This window comes from Drosophila teissieri, chromosome 2R (assembly GCF_016746235.2).
Source record: "Drosophila teissieri strain GT53w chromosome 2R, Prin_Dtei_1.1, whole genome shotgun sequence".
Lineage (NCBI taxonomy): Eukaryota > Metazoa > Arthropoda > Insecta > Diptera > Drosophilidae > Drosophila > Drosophila teissieri.
The window spans coordinates 18097566-18120004 of record NC_053030.1 but is presented as its reverse complement, the minus strand read 5'-3'; the positions used below and the strand labels follow the sequence as shown (position 1 = coordinate 18120004).

Sequence of the window (22439 nt, the reverse complement as noted above, 5' to 3'; positions counted from 1 at the left end):
GTAGAAGCTGACCCATACTTTCCTTGGAAACCGCTACCAGTGGCCAGTTGACTTTTTGGGCTGCCATGGTGAGGTGGCATTGCCATAGCTCCGTTTGTTCCATTTATCGAATAGCAGCGGAAATGTCGAAACACTCAAGCAGTCCAGTCCACAATTCAATTGCGTGGCGTTAACTGCCACATACATAAGTGCTTTTGGCTTCCAGGCAAATGTAACCACAACGATTTGGCAAAGAAAGTGCAGCAAAATTTGATTTTGGTTTAGCCAGAAGAGTACGAAATTATCTGTGAAAATGATGCGACTACCGGGAATGCCCATGCTGCCAGGTGCGCAGTTCTACGATGTAAGTTTTAGCACCGGTATTTATACCCTGCAATTATTAACCCGGAACTCCCTGACAGCGTGGCAAGCGTCGCCATCCGCGGCAGCAAACGCTGATGCACTACCAGGGCATCCAGATGCTGTCGGACCGACGGGAGCCGGAGCTGGTGGAGCCCAATGGCATTGTGGCCGATCCCAAGTGTCCGCCCGTGCCCGCCCAGATCAACAGCCTGTGGGCACCGAAGGCCACCACCAAGCTGCCACCCTGGCTAGCCTACGACAAGCAGGTGCTGTGCTTCAACGCCTACTTCAAGGAGAACCTGACGGAAGTCTATCACGCTCCCTACCAGGTGCGCAAGGTGAGGATCTTCTTCTACCTGGAGGATGGCACCATGCAGGTCACCGAGCCCAAGGTGGAGAACTCCGGCATTCCGCAGGGCTGCCTAGTGCACCGCCAGCGCATCCCCAAAGCTCCACCCACCGACCGCGAGTTCATCTCCATCTTCGACTTAAATGTGGACACGGATGTGCAGATCTTCGATCGGGTTTATCACATCAGCGGGTGTGACATCTTCACGCGACAATTCCTCAATCGAGCCGGCATCTTCGTGCCTGAGGCCCAGCAGGAGCCATGGTAAGTCAGGATATGCTTTTACCAAATAAACTTGCGGATTTCTAGCAAACACTTGTAAGTGAATACTCATATTGCTAAATTGAATGAAACAAAGCCTACTTTAAATTCTTATTTAGTGATCCCACAACGGAGATCCGAAAGCGTTCAGGATTGAAGCAAACGGCTCATACCAGCACCTCGGCTCTGCCCAAGAAACATTCGTTTGCCCAGTTCCTGGAGTTCGACAGGCGAGTACTTAAGTTCCAGGGATATTGGAACGATCGCAGTGAGTTTGGCGACGTGCGAAAGCTGGAAATCTGCTACTATCTGGCCGATGACACCATTGACATAAAGGAGAAATTTCCACGAAATTCAGGGCGAGAAGGACCCACGACTTTTCTAAAGCGAGGCAAGTTGCCAAAGGAGTTCTCTGGACTGCCATTGCCCGGCCAACAAACGGCCATGACATTGCTAAATGTCCTCGGAAACAGTATGCGCGATGTACGTTACGTAGCCGACCCGTTGAACACCGGTCAAAAAGAGATGCAACATTACACCGATCAGGATCTGCAGATAGGCGCAGTGCTAAATGTTTTCGGCAGGTCTGTCGTACTTACTGGCTGCGATCAGTTTACACAGAGCTACTACCGAGATAAGGTAAGGTTAAACTAATCTTACGGATGAATACATCATAAATAACTTTGCTCTCCAACTACGTTTTTAAAGTACGGCATCCAAGAGTTCTGCCCGCAACCGATTCCAGAGCGCAGTGATGTCCGGCCGTACACTCAAGGTGGCATGGGATCCCGCCGACTGCCACCATACAATGGCTGGGGCAGCCACGAGGACTCCGAGGGCAACTGCATCACCGTGGAGCCCAAACCGCCACAGGCCGACTTCAAGAAGCTCTTCAAGTACGACGGCTGCATCCTGCGCTTCGGGGCCAAGCTCATCTCGGCCATTCGGGACAATGGGGAGCGCGACTTTGTCATCAGCTATTTTCTGGCCGATGACACGGTGCAAATCTACGAGTCGTCACGTCGAAACTCGGGTTTTCTTGGCGGCGAATTTCTTAAAAGAGCACGTGTGCCACTGCCGGGTCAGGATATGTTTAGCTCCTCAAGACCCGAGTACTTCCGCGCCAATGACTTCTATATAGGACGCACAATGACGCTTAAGGATCACATTTTCCACATTGTTTCCGCTGATGAATTTACGCTGATGTACATGGAGCAACATCCCAGCGAGGCAAGTCTATCAATTGCTTTATCATGTCTATTTAATCAAGTATCATCCAAATATCATATCGTTATAGTTACAATTCTGTAATACCGCCTTACATACATTCTATTTTCAGTTCCACGTAGCAGACATACGACTAATCATGCAGAAGATCCGCGATGCAGTGCGTCCGGATTACAAGCAGTTTGTGCTACGCTGCAAACCGGATGGCGACCTCGGTGACTACTCAACCGTTAGCTTCGAAACGCTACGCTCGACTCTCCTGTCGTATCTGTCCAAGGATTGCCTGCTCAACCATGAAATTGTGACCGTGTGTCGCTTCTTCTCGGCTGAACAGGCAATGCCTCCCAGCTGCGACAGGAATCGAGTGCGTGCTGCCGCCCAACTGGAGCTGAAGCGCGCTTTGTGGAACGGCGTGGATCAGCTGAACGATCACCTCAGCCACATTAATCCGGCATGCAAGCCGTACATCAGCGAGGGTCAGGTAAGGTCTACTTTGCGAGGCTGCCGGCTGCCCTTCAGCTTGGAGCTGGTGGAGGACATACTGATGGTGCTGCAGCGCAACGGACAGAACGAGATTGAGGTGCGCGACTTCCTCGCCTTCTTCAACATGCGCAACGACCAAGTGCCCGACATTGCACCTCTCAACATTGCCTTTGAGCTCTGCCCCAAGTTGCCATTCCTGCACAAAGGCCGCCTAGTGGACTTCACATGGTTTTTGGACTACCTTGGCATAGAGGAAGAGCTGAAGCGAGCCAACAATTAAGGAGTATAGAAGGCGTATCAAAAATTGCATGTATATACAGAAAAATTCGTGGCAATATAACTTTCGGAATGGTGAACTTTTGTGCTTAAGACCTAAACGTTAATGGTATTCTACAGTTTGGACTCTGTGAGCCAGTTGAAGGACTGCGGCTTGCGATCGGATGACGGGCTGATGGCCACGTTGATGATGGTCGGCCTGTCGGTGAGCTGATTGGCCGCCTTGACAGCCGCCTGCAGCTGTTCGATCTCCGTGCAGAAGTAGCCCTGCATGCCGAACATTTTCATCATCTCCTCGTAGCGCACCTGAACTCCCAATGCCGATGGCGGTGTGCTGCAAGATAAGATTAGCCGTAAGTAGTTGTACTAGATAAACCGATAAGCTGCTAGTACTCACATCTGGGTAAGATCGCCCTCACTGCGAATGGCCTCAAAAGTGTCCTTGTCGAAACCGCCATAGATGCCGTTGTTGTTCACAATCACAATAGTGACGGGCAGCTTATAGCGCACCATAGTCTCAATTTCCATGCCCGAGAATCCGAAGGCGCTGTCACCCTCCACGCACAGAACTCGCTTTCCGGGCGCAAAGTCGCGGCAGAAAAGCGCGGCGGCCACAGCGAATCCAGGTCCCACGCCCATGGTGCCAAAGGTACCGGCATCCAGGCGGTGACGCGGCTGCTCGTTCAGCAGCATGGAGCGACCAATGTCCATGGTGTTGGCGCCCTCACTAACGATGATCGTGTCCTTGGGCAGCAGCTCACGCAGATGGTGGAACACCGCGTAGTAGTTAAGTGGCGTCTCCGTGTTCAACGACATCTTTTGCACAGTGTCCCGGTTCTGCTTGCACTTCACGGCCAACTGCTTCCACCAATCCTGCTCGTAACCGAAGCGGAAGTTAACAGCGTTCATTTGTTCGAACAATTGCTCGGCGAATGGACGGATGTCCGCCTGGATGGCCACCGAAGCCACAACTGAGTTGTGCAGCTCCTCAGGATTGATGTCCACCTGTATGAACTTCACGTCCTTGTCGTAGCGAGGAGCCTTTCCGAAATGAAGAATCCAGTTGAGGCGAGCGCCCAGGAGCAACACCACATCGGCCTTTTGCAAGGCCAGGGTGCGAGCCGAGGACACGCACTGCGGAGCCGTGTCGGACACAACGCCCTTGCCCATTGGGGTGGGAAGGAAGGGCAGGTTGGTGTTTTCGATGAAGTGGCGCAGCGTGTTCTCGGCATGGGCGTAAGCGGAACCCTTGCCCACGATCACCAGGGGTCGCTTGGCCTGTCGCAGCAGCTTGGCGGCCCTGATCACATCATCGTGCGGGGGATAGGCAAGTGGAGGAGCCGGATGGGCCGAAGCCTTGTAGATGCGGGCCTCCTCGGCCTTGGACTGCAGGATGTTGCCGGGGAAGTCCAGGTAGGCAACTCCAGGGCGTCCATAGGTGGCATAGCGCACCGCCTTTTCCACATGCAATGGAATCAGAGCAGCAGTGGCCGGACGGGCGGCGTACTTGCAGTACGGACGGGACAATTCCACCTGCGGGCACTCCTGGAAGCCTCCGATACCCTCGTGATCCTGGTTGGTGGCACCGCCAATGACGATTAGTGGCCAGCAGTTCACCTGGGCGTTGGCCATGCCACCTGGTTGTTCAATGAAATGGGATTAGTAAGGATTAACCCATGCGGGATATCCAATTCGTATTCTTACCCGTAACATGAAGCAATCCCGGTCCGGACACAACCAGGCAGACTCCCGGCTTGCCAGTCAGGTAGCCGATGGCCTGGGCAGCGTAGCAGGCGGCTTGCTCGTTCCGCATACCGATGTACTTCAGTCCGGCGGCCTGGAAGGCCATGGACAGCTCGATGACCGGGATGCCGATGATGCCAAAGACATACTCCACGCCCTGTTCGGTATCACAAATAAAGCGCACGTATTTAGATTCACCATTTAGCCATCAATCAATAATTCAACTCAATAGCTTTGGAAATTTATAGAGCACATCCACTATCCAATGTGCAAACACGTTCTTAAGTGATTTGCCCGGAATCCGGTTAAAGTTTTATTGATTTTAATCTGCCCCCCGGCGATAATCGCCGCTGCAAGCACCAAGGTGTTTGGGTCGTGGTCCCAAACCTTTGGAACATGGTCTTTATCAAATCCGTACCGTCTTTTTATTAACCGGACTAATCGGATGGCCAGTCTCACCAACAAAAACAACAGCATGAACAACAAACACACTTACAGTTACCAAGTGTTTTTGAACTTTGCACAACAAACAGGTGCCTCAAGATAAGAGACCACTCCATTGTTCTTGCCAGCGCCACAGATTCCGCGGCCCCCGCGTTGATAAATGGCATGTATACAATGGTGTTAGCTGGGCAGATGCTCCCAGATGCAGAAAAGTGCAGTGCCAAAATGTCGGAAAAATGGCTGGACGAACCAGGTGATCCTCTTACCTGTTGCTTCAATGACTCGGCAATTATCTGTACGGCTTCAACCTCGGCCATTTTGCGCGGTTTTCAGTGCTAAATTGTGCTAAAAATGTATTATACCCCGCCGCGTTTACTTGCGTACTGGCCTAAGAATTTGTTAAACAAATTAAAATGTAGAGTCCAACAGAAGCGGTGACCGCTATCGATGCATCGGTATCGATGATTGTCTATCACGCAGCACATCGATTGTGCTGGCTATCGTTGCCAACGGCCAGTGTGTACGTATGCGATAGTCATTGAAAGTAAACATATTTTTTCAATATACAAATAAATTCTGTTAAGTAGATGCATTTCATTCAAAACGTTGAAGTGTCAGTGATTTGTAAATATCTGTAACACTCTCATCTCTAGTAATCAAATATCGTAAAAAATACCAAATGTGAAAAAATACCAACAATCATATGAAATCGTTATCGATGCGACAGCCCTATTATCGATTTGGCGCACTATTTCGAATTCTTCTAAGAGACCAACATCGATCCTTATATTAACTATTTTTATTGAAAAGCTTAATTTTATAGTGATTAATTTTATTGCCACGCCTTCCTGGGTTGCTGAGCCTTCTGCAGTTGGTAGTTGATATACAAGCGATACGTACAATAGTAAAAGAACTCAACCACAGAAATCATACTTAGACCCAGACAGAGGTTAAAGATGCCGCCCAAATCCGCTGAAATTACTGGAAATTAAAACACCTGCCTTATAAGACTGTACCCCCACTCACATAGAAGTCCTACCCAAGACATAACCGTCACTTTCCGGATGACTGGAACCACTTGTTTGGCCAAATAGACCCGGAGAACGAAGCTGTCGTTGTTTAGCAGTTCCGGAGAACTGTTTAAACAATAAAGAGTATAAACTAGTCAATAACCCAGCAGGTAACCCATATTTTTACTCACTAGAAGCGGCTTACGGAGTACTGATGCTGGTTGAGATCTGTTTTGTAGGACAGCGTGGAGTAGGTGACATCGTAGCAATTGGGCAGGCACTGATCACAGCGCACACTTTTGAAGTTATCTACACAGCCGAAAAGGGTAAGAAATGTATATAAGGAGCACCTCCTGGAACCCGAGACCCACCATAGTTGGCTGAATAGCAGAAGGTGTCGTTGAGATTGCACTCCTTGAACTTGTTGCCCACGATGGGCAGCAGATATGGATGGCAGCCGCACTTCTGGACGATGGCCTCCGTCTGGCAGGCGAGGAGGCAGGCGGCCTGCCGGTAATTGCTCAACTCCAGGTCGCCCGAGATGAGGCAGTCCCTCTTACGTTCCGAAAGCTCCAGCACCTCCACCGAGGAGCTCTGCACCGTGGGCGAGACCTCCACAAAGCTCTCAGACTGAGCGGTAATGGTCACCGAGGCAGCCGCCTCAGTCACATAGTCCATGGGATGGTGGACCAGCACTATAAGGCCAGTGTTTAGGTTCCGCTCACTGCCCTCCGCACCCACAAAGGTCAGTCCGCCGTCCATGCCAAAGATGTTGGCCGAGAAGGGCACGAAGCTGGCGTTCCGGGGATTATAGTTGAAGGAGCAACAGGGTCCCAGGTACGCAGTGGTGGGAATGAACGATAGGTACTCGTGGCTCTGGTTGCACTGGAACTCCGTGTGGCCCCAGAAGCAGCGCTTCACGTAGTCGAAGCATCCCGGACTGACGGCCATGGCCGCCTCCCAGGTGGTCACGTTGTTCAGCCGTAGGACGGCATCGGTGGCCCGATAGCTTTCGTGTCCCGGCGGCTCAAAGCTCTGATCCGTGAAGGCGTTGAGGAAATCAAAGCCGGCGATCACATCTGCTATGTCGTACTCCTTGGGAATTTTGCTATAAGGAAAGGAAAACTGTAAATGGATATCCTCGAAGATGTCCCAGTTCCTTACAGCGTCTTAACATAGCGATCGACTCGCTCCGAGTTGACCACTTTTGGGCTGCAGATGGTAACGCCCGGGAAGGCGACGTCCGTGATGGAGAGATCATTGGAAATGGTGTTTAGGATGGGGTACGAGTAGAACTTGAGCCACAGCAGCAGGGTGAGGTAGATGCTCAGCAGGAGCAGCTGCAACAGTACCGAGGACCAGATGAACCGGGACAAGCCGTAGGTGCGATTCCGCCGCATTAGCCACATGCCACTCAACTTGGTCCGCTCCGTGTACTCCCAGAATGTGGCCAGTATGGCCGTCCTGAGCATACTCGGTTCCTTCCTACGCTTCCTGCTCTCATTGCCCTTGGAGGTCCTTTTGCCAGGTGATGGCCACTTTGCCGCCTCTATCATTTTGTACTGTCTGTAGGAGCTACTCAACTTGCTGGCTTTTATAGGCCGGGATAGTGTCCTTAATGTGTGGAATAATGGGTGCTAATTATGGGTTGATTGAGTGACTAACTTGTGAAGGGAATGCGTCTCATTTGTTGTGACCATTAGCGGTAAGTTTACTATTCTAAAAGTTTATTGGTGGATTAATTAACTTGTACACACAATGCGTGGATATTTTATTAAATATTTTAGTCATTTATTTTGTTTCTGAATGAATGAATTTCGCACAACTTCTATGACTCAATGTCTTAATTTTGATAATAAATTGAATTTTCACACCCCATAAATTGCGAATTGACTTTGCCGCTTACCTACTAACAACTTGTTGGGCATGACGTTAGTACGCAATTAAAAGCTGATATTCGTTAGTTGAAAGTGTCCTCAAAGTTGATTAGCACTTGACTAATTAAGGGTGTCAATTCCGTTTTATCAAGCATGAATTCCTAATTTTTCTGCAAAGAGCCGCAACCAGTTCACCAGAGAATAATCCCCGACCAGGTTAAGGTCGTTGTGCCAATCCGAAAGAGGAACTGGTTTCGACCTCACCTGACTCGTGAGTCAGAATTCACGTGCGGCGAATGAAACCATTAGTGTTAATAATAAATACACGGCTAAGGCTTTAATAGGACTCTCCATAAAGAAGTACACATCGTCGTTATGGCATAATACTTAAAGTACATAAATCACAGGTGAGATTGCCAGGGCACAAACTACAACTTTGTGTTGACAATATCCTCACGCGACTCGGTGGTCTGCACCTCGTTCCACTTCTGGATCTTGCCCGATCCGAAGACCCAGAAGAACAGGGCGGGCAATATGTAGGCAGCAGCTCCAATGATGAACACCCAGTGCCACTGATCGATTGTGTTCTATGGAGAGTGGAAAATTCATGAATGAAATGGATATTTGGAATCACCTGAAGCATCCACACTTACCTCGTTCTTTGTAAAGGCGGCCACAATCAGGGGCGAGAAGATGCCGGGCGTGGTGCCCACACAGTTGATGATGCCGTACAGCGTGCCCGCATAGTTGGGCGCCAGGTCCTGTGAGTTGGCCAAGTTGGAGGCGGTGGCCGCTCCATTGAAGCCCAGCGAAATGGTCATAATGGCAACGCACACATAGGGATCGCGACCAAAGTAGGCCAGTATAATCAGCATAACGCCGGGCAAGATGTGAGCTATTCAACGTTAAATGGATAGCTGTAGTATACTAATAAGGTGCACAATATAGTCACACTTACAGGGCAGGCAGAAGGCCTTGCGCATGCGGGTTACGGTCAACCAACCACGTTGACGTATCCAATCCGCCACAGCGCCAAAGCCGAAGGCGCAGAGCAGACGTGCCACATGTGGCAGGCTGGACAGGAAGCCGGCGGACGAGAGATTAAAGCCCAGGACCTCGCTCAAGAACTTGGGCGTGGCGGTGATCAGGAAGAACAGGCCCCACATACTGCCGTAGTGCAGCATCATGAGCGACCAGAAGGGCAGCGACAGGACGAGCTCCTTGTATGGCGGCCACTTCTACAAAGGTTGCAACAAATATAAAAGTAAGTACTTGAATTAATGTTCCATTTTATGGGCCACCTTACCTTCTTGTTGCTCAGAGTGTCACCCAAGCTGCTCTCGATGTACTCGCGCTCCTTGAGACTGATCGTGCTGTGCTGGGCCGGAGTATCCGCCACCAGGTAGAACCATATGGCGACCACAACCAGCACGAATATGCCCACAATGTAGAAGGCCCAGTCCCAGCCCAGATTCTCGATGATCACGCCGCTGATGGGCCATGTGATGACAGTGCCAAAGGTGCCGCCCATCAGCGAGGCCACAAACTTGCCCTTCTCATCCGGCGGCGACCACTTGGACACCAGGCTGTGGCAGCACGGATACACCACACCGTTGAGGAAGCCGATCAGGAAGCGCACGGCAAACACCGCATATTTGTCCCAGGCAGCTGCCGCCGGAGTCAAGGCCGTCAGGATGCCGGCCAGCAGGCAACTGTAGCCAGCCACATTTCTGGCGCCCAGCATCTCGGCCAGAGTGCCGGCGGGCAAAGAGGTGATCATGTAGCCATAGAAGTAGGCACCCAGCAGCAGAGCCTGATCCGATTGCGTCCAGTTATAGCGCGGTCCATACTGGAGAATAATAATGGAATGGATTAGATGGGATAGACAGAGGTGTAAGTCTCTAGCTTGACTTTAGTATCGAATATAACTTACATCGGGCAGCGCCTCCACTTCCGTTCCATTCTCGTGGGCGCTCGTGTCCTCCACCATGGCGATGATGTTGATCGAGAGATTCACCCGCATCATGTAGCTGAGCAGGCAGGCCATGAAGAGCATGATCGCCAGGTTGATCCGCTTGGGCACATAGACTGCAAACGACAGTAAATATTGATTATTGACAGATCGTTATTCAATTTTCGATTTCGATATCCGTACAGGCCCCTCGCAGCATCATTAGCTCAATTAGCGGATCGGAAAGATCTCTATTCCCGTTTTTGGGCCATGTCGCAGCTCTCTAATGGGCTGCGCATGGGCAAATCTCAATATTTGAGCTGGATATCAATTTTGGGGTATTTTGCATTTCGGTGCGCGGATCGAAGATCACGTGAGGCTAAGGCGTTATTGATGGTGGCGTGTGGCAATAATACGTATGTATGTATATATGTATATTTGGGTACTTACAGCACGGCATGAAGGCCATTTCGGCGGCTTTTGTTATGGCTCCGTTGCCTTGCGTCGCTTGTCAGCTGAAAAAAATGAAAACAACAGGAAGCTGTTAGCCAGATTTTCGGCACTTATGCAGATCAATTTACGTATAAGTAACGGGTGCTTCCCCAGGCATTCGCCAAAAATTTTTGTGAATTTATTGAATGGGGTTTTAAATGGCAAGTCACTCGGGGCTATATTCGGAAACACCTGATCTCAGGGGGCAATCAATTTCAATAAATTTACATTTATGCTTTGCATACCCATTATTATATAATTTCTAAATTAATTGCCTCTATTTAAAAAGCAATTCATCTCCATAAATACTATGATTATGGCTCGTAAGTTAAATGCATAGAAAGCACTAATTTATGCACCGATTAAATAGATTTTTCACTAGAGTTCTCAAATGTTGCTCTTCGACTGACGAACTTATCTGCCCTAAAACTGATAACTTAATTGGCAGCTTAGTTACGACTGTCATCCAAACGACCATAAAATCACAGTTTAATATACTTTTAAACACCCGGTTCCGTTCATTAAATGCAAACCGCAGATAAGTGCAACAATCTGTTTATAATGTTATATACTTTTAGCAATACATTGACATCCATTGCGAAGGTGATAGCCGTGATTGGTTTTTGGCATGGAGATGTCACAATATGCGGCCAGCAAAAACTCAGCTAGCAAACGTGCACGAGTAACGGTCTATTTGGAATTAGCCGTGAATTTTTGCTTCGGCTTTCGTATCGGTGGAGAGTGCTTTCGGCATTATCTGCGTGCAATGCACTTGTCAAAATTATAAGCACGTACCACTTGGCACTCGAAATGGGGGCACGTGAGGGCGCCGTTTAGTCAAATCGAGTTGTTACGAGCTCGAAATAACAAAATGCATAACTAAATCAAATGCCACTATTTGCGACAAAAGTGTCGAATGGCATTGGCAACGTCAGAGTTTGCAGGTAGTAAGGAAGCAACATGATAATTGGCCACTGGCATGCTATGCCCATTTGCCAATCTAACTATCCCTGGGATATGATCTTGCGATTAAATGGCAACGAAGTTGGCTCATTTAAACAGCTGAACTCCGCTGCATTTCGCACAAAAGATATGTTTGCGCGGCTGCCATTCAAGTTGCCGACATAAAGGCATACATGCATAAAGGCATGGCGTTTAATTAAGCATTATATTGAATTCGAACACTTGTTTGCCCTAATTACTAAATTTCCGGCCCAAAATCGAAAATGCAAGTGCCCTTAGCATCGACTTCCCGTACTAAAAACAGTCTAGAGATTGGCGCCTTAAATCATGAAATCCGATTAAAGGCCTCAGCGTGAAGGGGGCTCATAAATATATAACCACTTTATACGCCATCTGTGATAAGCAATCTCAAGCCAGGCAATGAATTCCCTGAATGGAGCCGAGGAATGGAACAGCAGTAAAAATAGCCCTCTTTCTATGCACACAACTCCATTTATGGACGGGTTTATCGCATTGCATCCTGTGACTAGACCACAAACTGGATTATGGCCAAAAGAAGCAAAAGTAGAGGCATTCTAACCCTTTGGGGCGCCTGGAAGCGCAGTGCATACATATATGGTTTTAATTACGTGAGTTGGCTGTGAGCAGCCGTAGATGGTTTCGCGAGAACTAATTTGGCAACTGGATAACAGTGGGAATTGAATGGGAACTGAGTAATTGCTTTGCAATACGTGAATTGAAATCTCTTAATTATACCTTTGCGCAGAGAGATCAAAGAACGCAGCTAATGACCTTCGCCATTAATTTGGCCTTACTGCTGATCAACTGACTAACTGAACGCCTAATTGCAGGGCATCGTGTTACAGCGATCTGGGTTTTCGATAAAGTGCTGAAAGCCAAAACAAATCATTAGGCTAAGAGCTTGTGGTTTTTGTTTCACACCAAACATGGCACGGGTTATATGGGTTATATGGGGCATTAAGTTAGCGCCAGCTTCTCTTTCTAATCTGCGGCGTTACGCTCTTATCAACATCCTCGCCATTGAGTTTATAAAATCAGCTCGGCAATTTATTGGCCATAAAGTGATGTGTTTTATTAGTTGGCCGACTATGGCACATGGGTATGGGTGTGGGTGTGGGTATGGTGGTGATAAGTTGGCTATCAACTTGTGAACGACCATCATTAGAGTCAGGTTAATCGTCAATTAGCCGCAATCGCAGTGGAACCCGTTAACAGCGAACTGTGTGTTTACCACGTTAAATGATTTGATTTACGATCGGCCAGAAAGGATCCCTTATCACCTATCCCACATGAGCCGTATATATCCACATCTCCATGCAGGTCAGCCACGAATCCGAATATGAAGCAACTGCGTCTGGTATTCACAACACGCGTTCCATTTACATAAGACTCGCTGGCTACCCAGTTGGTTCGTCTCTCTTCGCCCTTTTCTCTGGATCCTCCAGTTCCCCCCAAAATTATCCAAAATGGTATCATACGTAGCGTAGTTCGATTCTGTTATAGGTTTTTTTGTTGTTTGGCATAGAACTCTGCAGGTTATTTGAGCGGCAATCAAGCGCAACTGGCTAACAAATCAAGACCGGTAATGAACCCACTTCGGTTGTCAGTTATTGTAGTAGAACATTGTGTATTTGCGCAAATTGGGTTCTCATAGCCTCACTCACTGGGGCCGAACTGAACTGCCATTTTGCACCAATTCCCATTGAAATCATATAATTTGTGCTTTTTTTCTCTTGTTTTATTTTTGCATTTTTGCACGTTATAATTAAATTTCGGAAAATTACGTGGCGCATGAACATAGCAATGATTGTTAATGCCTCTACGAATTGAATAATGCCAAAATCAATGCGACAATTGCGAATATTGCACGCACATGCTAATACAAATCACGAGTGTGAGATATTGCTATTCACATATTATTTCCTTCCCCTCCCAAACAAAACAAAACCAAACTATGAACTATGTAAGTCCAGCAGGCAAACGAATCGGAGAGTATTCGTTGCATAAAAGCTACTACTGTCCAGCTACTGTCTGAATCTTTTGCGTAGCCCCAGAAACCTGTACCACAACAAGCCAGAGGCTTCTAGGGGCCCAGTTCACCCAGTCCAGTTTGGGTCCAAAGTCTCCTAATCCTGAGCCAACTGCAGGCACTTGTTGCCAAGGCGTGGAACCAACGTCACCCACGGATCACTAGGCATCAAATTGAAATTGTTTGAAACGATTCAAGTCGCGGTTCAATGAATCAAAGTAACGAAACCTGTTATTATTTGGGATGCAAATTTTTTGGGTAACTGAAAATAAAACGGTCAATGCCTAATTAAGCTGGAATTCCAATTCGATTTCGATCTCTCTTTTTTTCAAGACATCCATCCACACGGAATGTTTCTATTTTTATACGTATGTACATATGTACAAATAGGGGGCTTGTCTCGCAAGATTTCTACGCAATCGATTGATTCGTTATGGAAAATTGGCAATAGACCATAGAGCATAGACCACACAAACCACTCGCGATCACAAAACACTCGAAAGTCATCTCCGCTTATCTGCGCTCGTACTTCTTCGTGGCACCAATTTTGCATGGAATTTTACCACAAGCACCGAACAAATGATGGAATTAATATGGCAAAACATTCGCACGTTGCTGCAACATTTAAATTGTTTATGCGAAACTGGACTTTCTCGTCGACAGGAAGGGAGGCGCGTAGGAAAATGCGTTAATAGCAGCAGCTAGGCTGCAACGAGGCGCCGCACTGAACTCACTTTATGTGGCTGCCACTTGTTGATTGTTGGTGTTGGTTTATCTAGGAGCTCAGCGGCCGAAACGGAGTGCTGAGAACGTCGCGCGGCGAATGAAGCTAAATCGGCAGTTGCCAATGGCATATATACTTGGGCGACGATTTAAGCAAAACTTCCCCACCTGCCGCAGTCGCAGTCTCGTTTTTTTCAGCGGCGACGGCAGCACCGGTTAAAACGGTTAAAATTTTTGTTTAAATTTGCTGCTGCTGCCGCCGACGGTTGAAGCTCAACGTCGATTGGCTTTTTAACGCTTTCTGATAGCGTGCCAAAAAATCGCATGCGATTTGCGCAACAACAAAAGTGCCGTGAAATTTGTTAACAAAAAATCTCACAAAATTGTGCTAAAATGTAAGCCAATAAACACAATAATGGTGAGTAATAATTCAAAAATATCACCACATTATATTCATATTACTAATTTTTTGTGTACATCCCAACTAGCGTATGATAGATTAGTTTATGCGGCAGCTGTGTGCACCCTTGTATTAATAAATTTTTGGAAAAAATATCACCATAAAACACGTGCTGTAAAAACCCACTTGACCGTCCACTTGTTTTATAATTTTGTTTAATTAGCGCACTTGGCGAATGCCAGTGAAAAGCCACAGCAGAACAGATACTATTGACATAGGTTTTATTTATAATTAAGCGTTCGTCTTCAGACGCAAATAACTTCGCACACAGCTCACCTTGGATAACGAACTTTCCAGCGCAGACAGTTGGTAATCCAAACCCCTTTGAACACATCCGAGTTTTTCCACAGCTGTAAACGACTGGATTTCACGGCAACAATTGGCTTCCTGGCCAACTATCTCCCACCCTGTGGAGTGCCTTATAAAGTGCTTTATCTCCGAGGTTTATCCGACTTGTACCAACACGGAATGTACATGCTGCCAGCCCATAAAGCTTAATTGATGCATTTAGCTGCTTGTTTCTGATAAGAAGCGATTATGAGTGGAAACTGTCAGCTTTTCAGAATGTGTATGAGTGACGAGCATATTTTGCTTTTACATTCCAGCAGAATTGGTTGTTGGCTGGTGTAAACAGACCAGAGGGAAATGACTATAACTATATGGAATGCATGACAATTATTAAAACTTTTTATATTTTTAACATCTTTGCTGTTTATCAAGCGTAGTTTATCTAGTACATCTTTGCTAGTGCGAAAGGCATATAATTCAAAATCCAAATAATGGCAACTTTACTTGACTACTATTTTAAAAACAAATTAAAATCTGTGGTTGCATATCGTTCACAACATATTCACGTATAGCATGCGCCGGGCACACGCTTTTCCCACCAGCTTGCTGTACTCAATAATGGTATCGACATCGCAGTCTGCGCCCTGAAGCTGTAAATAAAATAAATTGGTATTTTAAACCCCTTATGTTAGGATTAAGAAACATGCCTGCTTGTAGTGATTGTAGTTAGTGCAGGTTTGGGCATCCAAGAGCAGCATAACTTCGTCTAAATGCTCCGCCAAGAACTCATTCACATCCTTATCTGCAGGATCTTCGTTTAAGCGTTGGTACTTATGTTCGTCTAGCTTCGCACGAATGGCTGAAAACATGTGGTTATCTGTAGTACCGAATAAAATCAATGAAATTGTATTGCAAACTTACCATCGGTAAGCGTTAGCCATTTGTAAGTTTCCGGGCACAGCAAATAAGAGGCGGACAACTTGCCCTTGTAGCGCATTTTGGGGCAGGAGTGTATGTAGAAGCCCATATAGTAATACTTTAGAGCATGCACATTCTCGGCGAGCGATTGCACCAAGTCAATTTCCCTGAAAGAATTTTAACTATGTAGTTTTATCTTTCTTTGCTTGGAGTCTTGCTTTACCTGAGTGAACCATATGTGCCAAGCGATAGAAAGCTATAGTCCGGATCGTAGAAAAAGTACACCGAGCTTACGCAACCAGGCAGAATGTCAATTACACCCACGGCAATCAGCTTGTCGTCCAGCCAGTACTGTTGATGGAACGAACCGTAGCCCATTTCAGGACCATCGCTGGGTTTCTCATTCTGCAAGCAGATACGTCAAGGCGATAACAGGTAAGAAACAAAAGTTTAATGTTTGTTTGCAAAAAATAAAGAAATAACATTAGAATTCAGGAAACCTTCATGGGGGTCGACTGCAGATGGTCCTTGTAGGCGGCCTGATCCTTTGGCGGATCGTTGTGTATCGATATCTGATACTTCTTGTAGAGCGCAAAACTCTGGGGCAGGGTCCGCCTGAATTCGTCGTCATGAACGTGCACCAATCGCAGCTGCGAATACATTTTTGGTAAGGTGAATATTCGTTTATAATTACCTTAAGAGGTGATTTAACCAAGAACCGCTGCATACTAGCTAGGGTGAGGCGTGCGGGGTTATCATTGTGAATGGTTATTTGGTATTTGCGATACAACGCGATCACTGCATCGGCACAAGTACGCTCTGTGTCTGAGGAAGCGACCAAAACGATCTGCAAGAACACAAACAGCACAAAGACAGATGTGTCTACATGTAGCGGGAGACTCATACTCGGGGGGACGGACACAGGAAACACATAGGCACAGTATACAATATAAACCCTTAAGAACATACATAGGTTCACGCTATCTAGCTTAGCTTTGCAAACGGTCTAACTAAGTACACTATCAACATTTATCCGCAACGCACCTTTAGCTGATGCTTGTTAGTCTCGCTGTCTGAGTACAAGAAGTCGCGAAGAGTCTTTTCCTGCGAAATGGATTTCGTTGAGGTTGAGGCCGCGTCTCCCAGCTTGGCTCGCCGACGATCCAATCGCATCTGCTTGGCCTTCTTGCACGGCTTGTTTGAGATCGGTGCTGCGGCTGGTGAAGAAAAGAGAGAATGTAATATATAATTACGAAAATGGCTTACACAGTCATAATTGTACAGAATAATCCTAAACGATGTATTGTCTATAAAATAGTCATAAGTACACGAGTTGTAGTCCATTGATACTATTGCTCAGTATGCTTACAGATAAGATTAAGATAAATGCAAGCATTTAACCATATTATATTAAATAGTTCACCATGTGAACCAATAATGAGTTTAAATTTTTCCAGATCATTAATCATATAGACACACGCAAGCTCGTAATTGACAAATGAAGACAGCTTTAACCAAAAGCTGCAAAACGGATGGATGCTTATCAAGAGAAGTGGTATATGAAGAAGCACAATTAGAGAAGCATACGCACATTTGTTAGACCCCAGCGTGGGAGCTTCCATCGCTGGAGCAGTTGCCTGTTTGGTCGGCTTCTTCTGAGCCGTTGCCAGTGACGCAACGTGATCGACATTGATAACAGTGGGACTCTTATCGGGCAACTGGGGCTGCGGTTCGCTGGCCGTGACCTCGGGTGCTCCTATGGCGTCATCGGCATCGGCTTCCCCGTCGCCGTCGCCAGTTTCCGGTTTGGACTCCCGCTTGCCGTCGCGCAAAAATCGATTCATGCGGCGCAGAATGCGCTTGTTTGACTTGGAGAGCTTGAACTCCAGGCCGTCGCATTTGATCGTGTAGCAGGGGCAGCAGGTCTCCTGGTTGCGCAGCTTGTAGCAGTAGTTGCCGCACCGCCGCCAGCCGCGATCGATGAGGTCCTGGTAGTCCTGGCAGTCCAGCCGATAGGCGTGCATACCTGTCATACATGACGAATGCGCGATTATGCGTATGCGAGTGGGTACATTGCACCTGGCTTTTGAACTGGTTTTGCATGTTCTTACCGTGCGACAGGCTGCAGTTCGTTCCCGCGCAGTAGCCGCACTTGCTCTGCTGGCTGCCATAGTACTGCACAATGCTGACGCTCATTATTATGCTCTTTCGATGCCGTTCACAGTGCAAGCATAGTGCATTTAATTACGACTAAAATAATAAAGCTTCAAGCCGCTGTTGCGAAATTTTATATGCACGCAGTGTGACCAGCGTTCGGCGACAAGAAAATACATTCCAAATAATTGGTAATAGGCTGGGTCCACTGCACCAAGCTGTAAATGTTCAAGTTTAATAAAATTATCCTATATATATAGAGTTTTTAACACCAACATCAAACGCAAATCAGATAATTAGAAAACTCGTATGCTAATAGTTTATTTGACTTTTTTTTACTAAGAGAGTAAGATTGTAGATATAGTCATATTTGAATTCGTAAAATACAAAATTTAATAAACTTTATTTTCGAATGGAATTATTGAAAAGCTAAGTTTAAGCTTAACAAAATATGGGAGTACCCCCATTGTATCGCACAAGTCAACACGGCCACACTGGCCAAATCGGTTAAATCGGTGCGTAGTCTTATAATAATAGTAATGTTTGGAGCCGCAATAGGTGGACCAATTAAAAATGTATTAGGCTAAAAGCGACGAGTTAGGAATCTGTAAGTAAATTTGTCAATAAAAGGCAGAGTGCAGAAACACGTCCCATTGACAATAGGAAACGTCAGACAAATCGGTTTAGTGCGTAGTTGTTAAGTGAAAGTTTTTAATGGCTTTTCCTCAGTTTACATTGTAATTACACTGCAAGAAAATCCCAATTCATGACGTTACAACAAAATTAAAAGTGCAATTGTCATATAGGGAAATACCATCAGTAAAAGTATGTTTAAGTATAAAGTTGCCAGTTTAGTGCGTATCAATAAACTGGTTTAAGACTAAGAGCGACCTTCAAACCCTCAAAGTTAGTCACTCTAATCCGGAAAAGCACTGCATTGGACGTGGTTATCACCTGTCGTTGCAGCTGTGCACTTGTGCGATTGTTTTTGCTTTGTTTGCAATAGTTGCCTAACCAAATTGGTTTCCTCTGCAGCCCCACAATGATTGACGCGGCTTCCGCCGAACGGGGAAGCCCCCAGTTTATTGTCTTCAATGACAATCTGAAACTGGGCCACGAGGACGACAACCCACAGGCAGTCAATGGAAAGGACACCCACAACCATGTACCCGCCGACCTGGAGGCGGCCTATGGCACATTGTTCGCCGCCTGCCAGGATCACGCCGCCTTCTTTGCCAGGGACCACACCGAATTCGGTCAGCGCCTGCATGCCGCCCACATTGCCTGGCAGGACTTCATTGTCCTGGCCAATCGACTGGTCCAGCAGATTGACGCCTTCGCCCACGAGTACGACTTCGACGAGCAGACGCCGGGCAATGGCTATCGAAGCTTCATCTACGTGACTAACGCCTGCATAGCACATGGCATTGGCATCTGCCAGCAGCTGACGGCCACCCGTTCCACCATGTTCTTCCGCAAGAAGTTCTACATGAAAGAGGTGGAGGCGTGCTCCCAGCTGCTGTCGTCGCTGTGCACATGTCTGCAGTACCTGCTTATCCTACGCCAGTGGTCGGCTAGCACAGGTGATCTGTTCGCATGCGGAAACCACACTGCCGAGCAGCTCTTCGAGCTGGGCGACACCATCAACCAGTATTGCTTTTACGGACGCTGCCTGGGCTTTCAGTATGGCGACTCAATACGCGGCGTTCTCCGTTTCCTTGGCATTAGCATGGCTAGCTACTCGGAATCTTACTATTCGCAGGAGGGCGATGGCGCCATCCTGAAGACCACGCGCAGCCTGTGGACCAGCGGAAAGTATCTTATGAATCCGGAACTGCGCGCCCGTCGCATCGTCAACATCTCGCAGAATGCTAAGATAGACTTTTGCAAATCCTTCTGGTTTCTGGCCGAGTCCGAGATGATGCACAAGTTGCCCAGCATTGTGGGCAGCTCCATAAAGGTTAATCGCCTGATCGAATTGCCAGCCGAGCCGCTAAAGCTGCCCCGACGAAAGGATTTCAAGGCATCGGAGAATCTCAGCAGTGACGTTAACCAAAACCAAGGCGATGGTGACTTTGTGGAGATACCCGTGCCTACGGCACACTTGGGACCCGGTCTGCCTGTCTCCGTTCGCTTGCTGAGCGCGAGGCGACGTTCGGGAATGCTGGGTGAGGGTCGCTATCGCGGCTGGCACAAGCCCATCCCGCCAAGTCCATCGATTCTTTTTCACTGCCATGGCGGCGGCTTTGTGGCCCAGTCCTCCAAGTCCCACGAACTGTATTTGCGCGACTGGGCCGTGGCACTGGACTGTCCTATTCTCTCGGTGGACTACAGCCTAGCTCCAGAAGCTCCTTTTCCTCGCGCACTGCAGGAAGTTTACTACGCATACTGCTGGCTTCTGAATAATACCGAACTGCTAGGCACAACGGCTGAGCGCATTGTGTGCGCCGGAGACTCGGCTGGGGCAAATCTGTCCATTGGAGTGGCGCTCAAGTGCATTGAGCAGGGAGTTCGAGTGCCCGATGGCCTGTTTCTGGCCTACTGCCCAACTCTGGTTAGCTTCGTGCCCAGTCCTGCCCGCCTTCTCTGTCTGATGGATCCCCTGCTGCCGTTCGGCTTCATGATGCGTTGCCTTCGTGCCTATGCCGCGCCCGCCCAGGAGACACTTCAGCAAAATGCCAAGCAGGTCGAAGATGCCGCCCAGATTCGCAATGCACCGAAGTCGAACGTGGGAAGCCTGAACTCCAGTCGCCGCACTTCGATGGCCAGAAGTCCGCTGACGCCGCTGGAAGCCAGCATTGAACCAGATGACGAAAGCAGTGACACCTTTGCCAGTGCCTCAGCCTCCTACCACAGCCAGACTGTGGAGCGTACCGATCTCCCCAACACCGAAGGCGACAACAGCTCGTGCGTCTCCTTCGAGGACGACTCACAGCCCATTGTTCACTACCCCATCGAAATATCCGCCGACCCACCCAAGGATACCGCCTCTGCAGCCTATATTGACAACTTTTTGGACAAGTATCTCATTGACACGGCCACTGTGGAGGTAACCGAAGAGACGGCACCCGAAGCAGGGCAAGCGCAGGCAAATGGGCATGCGAAGATCAGTTCAGATGATGATATTCTGGTGGAGACCGGTCGAGATCTCGTTGCAATGGATACGCTGCAGGGTCGCCTGCAGGAAGCCGTCAACAACATAACCAACACGCTGACTCGCTGCACGCAGTCCTATGAGATTCATGGCAGCAACGTGGTGGGTCAACAGGATGTGCGCAACATGGACGCACTGATAGCACGGAGTCCCAGCGAGGAGTTTGCATTCGATGTGCCTAAGGATCCATTTTTGTCGCCGTACTGGGCCAGCGATGAGTGGCTTTCCCAACTGCCGGAGACCAAAATACTTGTAAGTTTACAAAGATCAATGATGAATTGCGATTAAATAATTTCATTTGTTTCGGACACAGACTCTTAACATGGATCCCTGTCTGGATGACTGCGTTATGTTTGCCAAGAAACTGAAACGGCTTGGTCGCCAAGTAAACTTGGAAATACTTGAGGGGCTGCCGCACGGATTCCTTAATTTCACCATGGTAGGAAAGCCGCTAACTGCAGAAGTTTCAGAAATCTAATAACATTGTTTTATCGTTTAGCTATCCAACGAAGCCATGGAGGGATCTAAGAAGTGCATCAAATCTCTACAGACGTTGCTTCAAACAGATTCGAAGCTCAAAAACATTGACAAAGGCAACTCGATGGACGACGAGGAGTCCTCCAGTCCCAGTGCGAGTTTAGCCGCTTCATAGGATGAATTTCCATCGGTCTACATGCCTATTGGACTGGAGAACTAAACCCCCGACAATGAACAATAGTAACCGATGGCGGATTGATTGTAAGTGGCAATGGGGTTTCACCATCACTGTAAAATATTGTCACCTGCATATATCCCCATTGGTTTTCTCCTCTCACATAGGCGTGTAAATCGAATTTTGTTATGCGCAGGAACAATTTAAATTGTTCATTGTTATACGCACTTTTCTTGCTTTTTATTATATGTAATCTCAAAGGTTTTTTTATACACTTTTATATGACACAGCTTTCTATGTTTTATATACTCACAAACTAAGTATAGGATATTTAGCTCTTATAAGCAAGCATAAGCAAGCCAAGTATGCAAGTATTGGAAGCGTGTAAACACGCATTATTTATTAAATGTATTTACGAATTATGCTCTTGAATGCAGGCACACACTCGCTTCGAGCTCTTTGTTGCAAAACTCCCGACTATGTGCCTCATACGGATCGAGTACTTATATACAGTGAATAGAATAATCACCCATTACCCTTGATTTCAAACTCCCCAATAGTCTGTCCAGATTTTTTGCAGCTGCGGAGGCTAACGAACTTCAATGTTGGAGATATGCCAAGT

At 47.5% G+C, this 22439-nt stretch overlaps 6 protein-coding genes across 9 annotated transcripts; 2 read left to right on the top strand and 4 right to left on the bottom strand.

The window, feature by feature from the left end:
* The first annotated feature begins 201 nt into the window (after positions 1-201).
* LOC122613257 (EF-hand domain-containing family member C2) lies at positions 202-3077 on the top strand. Its single transcript, XM_043787350.1, has 5 exons — positions 202-343; positions 402-955; positions 1072-1591; positions 1661-2182; positions 2292-3077. Exons 1-5 carry the CDS (start codon positions 293-295, stop codon positions 2940-2942), a joined length of 2298 nt encoding a protein of 765 aa, XP_043643285.1. The 5' UTR covers positions 202-292; the 3' UTR covers positions 2943-3077.
* Positions 2947-5580, bottom strand: LOC122613258 (2-hydroxyacyl-CoA lyase 1). Its single transcript, XM_043787351.1, has 4 exons — positions 5392-5580; positions 4643-4838; positions 3336-4575; positions 2947-3272 (listed from the first exon to the last, which is right to left on the bottom strand). The coding sequence occupies exons 1-4, from the start codon at positions 5440-5442 to the stop codon at positions 3053-3055; spliced, it is 1707 nt and encodes a 568-aa protein (XP_043643286.1). The 5' UTR covers positions 5443-5580; the 3' UTR covers positions 2947-3052.
* A 377-nt stretch (positions 5581-5957) lies between these two features.
* LOC122614776 (sodium channel protein Nach) lies at positions 5958-7691 on the bottom strand. Its single transcript, XM_043789428.1, has 5 exons — positions 7300-7691; positions 6507-7243; positions 6327-6444; positions 6152-6261; positions 5958-6097 (listed from the first exon to the last, which is right to left on the bottom strand). Exons 1-5 carry the CDS (start codon positions 7689-7691, stop codon positions 5958-5960), a joined length of 1497 nt encoding a protein of 498 aa, XP_043645363.1.
* Positions 7692-8323: 632 nt separating this feature from the next.
* On the bottom strand, positions 8324-15171 carry LOC122612145 (sialin). 2 transcript variants are annotated; one of them, XM_043785565.1, is made up of 7 exons: positions 14928-15171; positions 10414-10478; positions 9946-10100; positions 9319-9861; positions 8971-9250; positions 8666-8907; positions 8324-8599 (listed from the first exon to the last, which is right to left on the bottom strand). In XM_043785565.1, exons 2-7 carry the CDS (start codon positions 10430-10432, stop codon positions 8441-8443), a joined length of 1398 nt encoding a protein of 465 aa, XP_043641500.1. In that variant the 5' UTR covers positions 10433-10478; positions 14928-15171; the 3' UTR covers positions 8324-8440. The 2 variants fall into 2 exon arrangements, with proteins under 2 accessions (XP_043641500.1, XP_043641501.1); XM_043785566.1 differs by lacking the exon at positions 14928-15171 and adding an exon at positions 14203-14347.
* Positions 15172-15316: 145 nt separating this feature from the next.
* Positions 15317-18164, bottom strand: LOC122612144 (arginyl-tRNA--protein transferase 1). 2 transcript variants are annotated; one of them, XM_043785563.1, is made up of 8 exons: positions 17969-18164; positions 17449-17883; positions 16902-17074; positions 16552-16704; positions 16081-16262; positions 15861-16024; positions 15647-15798; positions 15317-15589 (listed from the first exon to the last, which is right to left on the bottom strand). In XM_043785563.1, the coding sequence occupies exons 1-8, from the start codon at positions 18051-18053 to the stop codon at positions 15491-15493; spliced, it is 1443 nt and encodes a 480-aa protein (XP_043641498.1). In that variant the 5' UTR covers positions 18054-18164; the 3' UTR covers positions 15317-15490. The 2 variants fall into 2 exon arrangements, with proteins under 2 accessions (XP_043641498.1, XP_043641499.1); XM_043785564.1 differs by lacking the exon at positions 16552-16704 and adding an exon at positions 16358-16507.
* Positions 18165-18515: 351 nt separating this feature from the next.
* LOC122614926 (hormone-sensitive lipase) lies at positions 18516-22106 on the top strand. Of its 2 annotated transcripts, none has more exons than XM_043789682.1 (4): positions 18516-18618; positions 19047-21417; positions 21479-21604; positions 21665-22106. In XM_043789682.1, exons 2-4 carry the CDS (start codon positions 19054-19056, stop codon positions 21815-21817), a joined length of 2643 nt encoding a protein of 880 aa, XP_043645617.1. In that variant the 5' UTR covers positions 18516-18618; positions 19047-19053; the 3' UTR covers positions 21818-22106. The 2 variants fall into 2 exon arrangements, with proteins under 2 accessions (XP_043645617.1, XP_043645616.1); XM_043789681.1 differs by lacking the exon at positions 18516-18618 and adding an exon at positions 18682-18836.
* Positions 22107-22439: the final 333 nt, after the last annotated feature.

Excerpts from the sequence above, each read along its gene's own strand:
- LOC122613257 (XM_043787350.1), top strand. The coding sequence starts at position 293 with ATGATGCGACTACCGGGAATGCCCATGCTGCCAGGTGCGCAGTTCTAC. Across the intron at positions 1,592-1,660 it reads AGAGCTACTACCGAGATAAG|TACGGCATCCAAGAGTTCTG; the intron begins GTAAGGTTAAAC and ends ACGTTTTTAAAG. Across the intron at positions 2,183-2,291 it reads TGGAGCAACATCCCAGCGAG|TTCCACGTAGCAGACATACG; the intron begins GCAAGTCTATCA and ends TTCTATTTTCAG.
- LOC122612144 (XM_043785563.1), bottom strand. The coding sequence starts at position 18,053 with ATGAGCGTCAGCATTGTGCAGTACTATGGCAGCCAGCAGAGCAAGTGC. Across the intron at positions 17,075-17,448 it reads CACGCTGGGGTCTAACAAAT|CCGCAGCACCGATCTCAAAC; the intron begins GTGCGTATGCTT and ends TTTCTTCACCAG. Across the intron at positions 15,799-15,860 it reads ATGGCTAACGCTTACCGATG|CCATTCGTGCGAAGCTAGAC; the intron begins GTAAGTTTGCAA and ends ACATGTTTTCAG.
- LOC122614776 (XM_043789428.1), bottom strand. The coding sequence starts at position 7,691 with ATGATAGAGGCGGCAAAGTGGCCATCACCTGGCAAAAGGACCTCCAAG. Across the intron at positions 6,445-6,506 it reads CTGCTATTCAGCCAACTATG|ATAACTTCAAAAGTGTGCGC; the intron begins GTGGGTCTCGGG and ends TCGGCTGTGTAG. Across the intron at positions 6,262-6,326 it reads TACTCCGTAAGCCGCTTCTA|TTCTCCGGAACTGCTAAACA; the intron begins GTGAGTAAAAAT and ends TTGTTTAAACAG.
- LOC122613258 (XM_043787351.1), bottom strand. The coding sequence starts at position 5,442 with ATGGCCGAGGTTGAAGCCGTACAGATAATTGCCGAGTCATTGAAGCAA. Across the intron at positions 4,576-4,642 it reads GGGATTGCTTCATGTTACGG|GTGGCATGGCCAACGCCCAG; the intron begins GTAAGAATACGA and ends TTGAACAACCAG. Across the intron at positions 3,273-3,335 it reads GAGGGCGATCTTACCCAGAT|CACACCGCCATCGGCATTGG; the intron begins GTGAGTACTAGC and ends CTTATCTTGCAG.
- LOC122612145 (XM_043785565.1), bottom strand. Across the intron at positions 9,862-9,945 it reads AAGTGGAGGCGCTGCCCGAT|TATGGACCGCGCTATAACTG; the intron begins GTAAGTTATATT and ends ATTATTCTCCAG. Across the intron at positions 8,600-8,665 it reads CCGCCTTTACAAAGAACGAG|AACACAATCGATCAGTGGCA; the intron begins GTAAGTGTGGAT and ends CACTCTCCATAG.
- LOC122614926 (XM_043789682.1), top strand. The coding sequence starts at position 19,054 with ATGATTGACGCGGCTTCCGCCGAACGGGGAAGCCCCCAGTTTATTGTC. Across the intron at positions 21,418-21,478 it reads TGCCGGAGACCAAAATACTT|ACTCTTAACATGGATCCCTG; the intron begins GTAAGTTTACAA and ends TTTCGGACACAG. Across the intron at positions 21,605-21,664 it reads GATTCCTTAATTTCACCATG|CTATCCAACGAAGCCATGGA; the intron begins GTAGGAAAGCCG and ends TTTATCGTTTAG.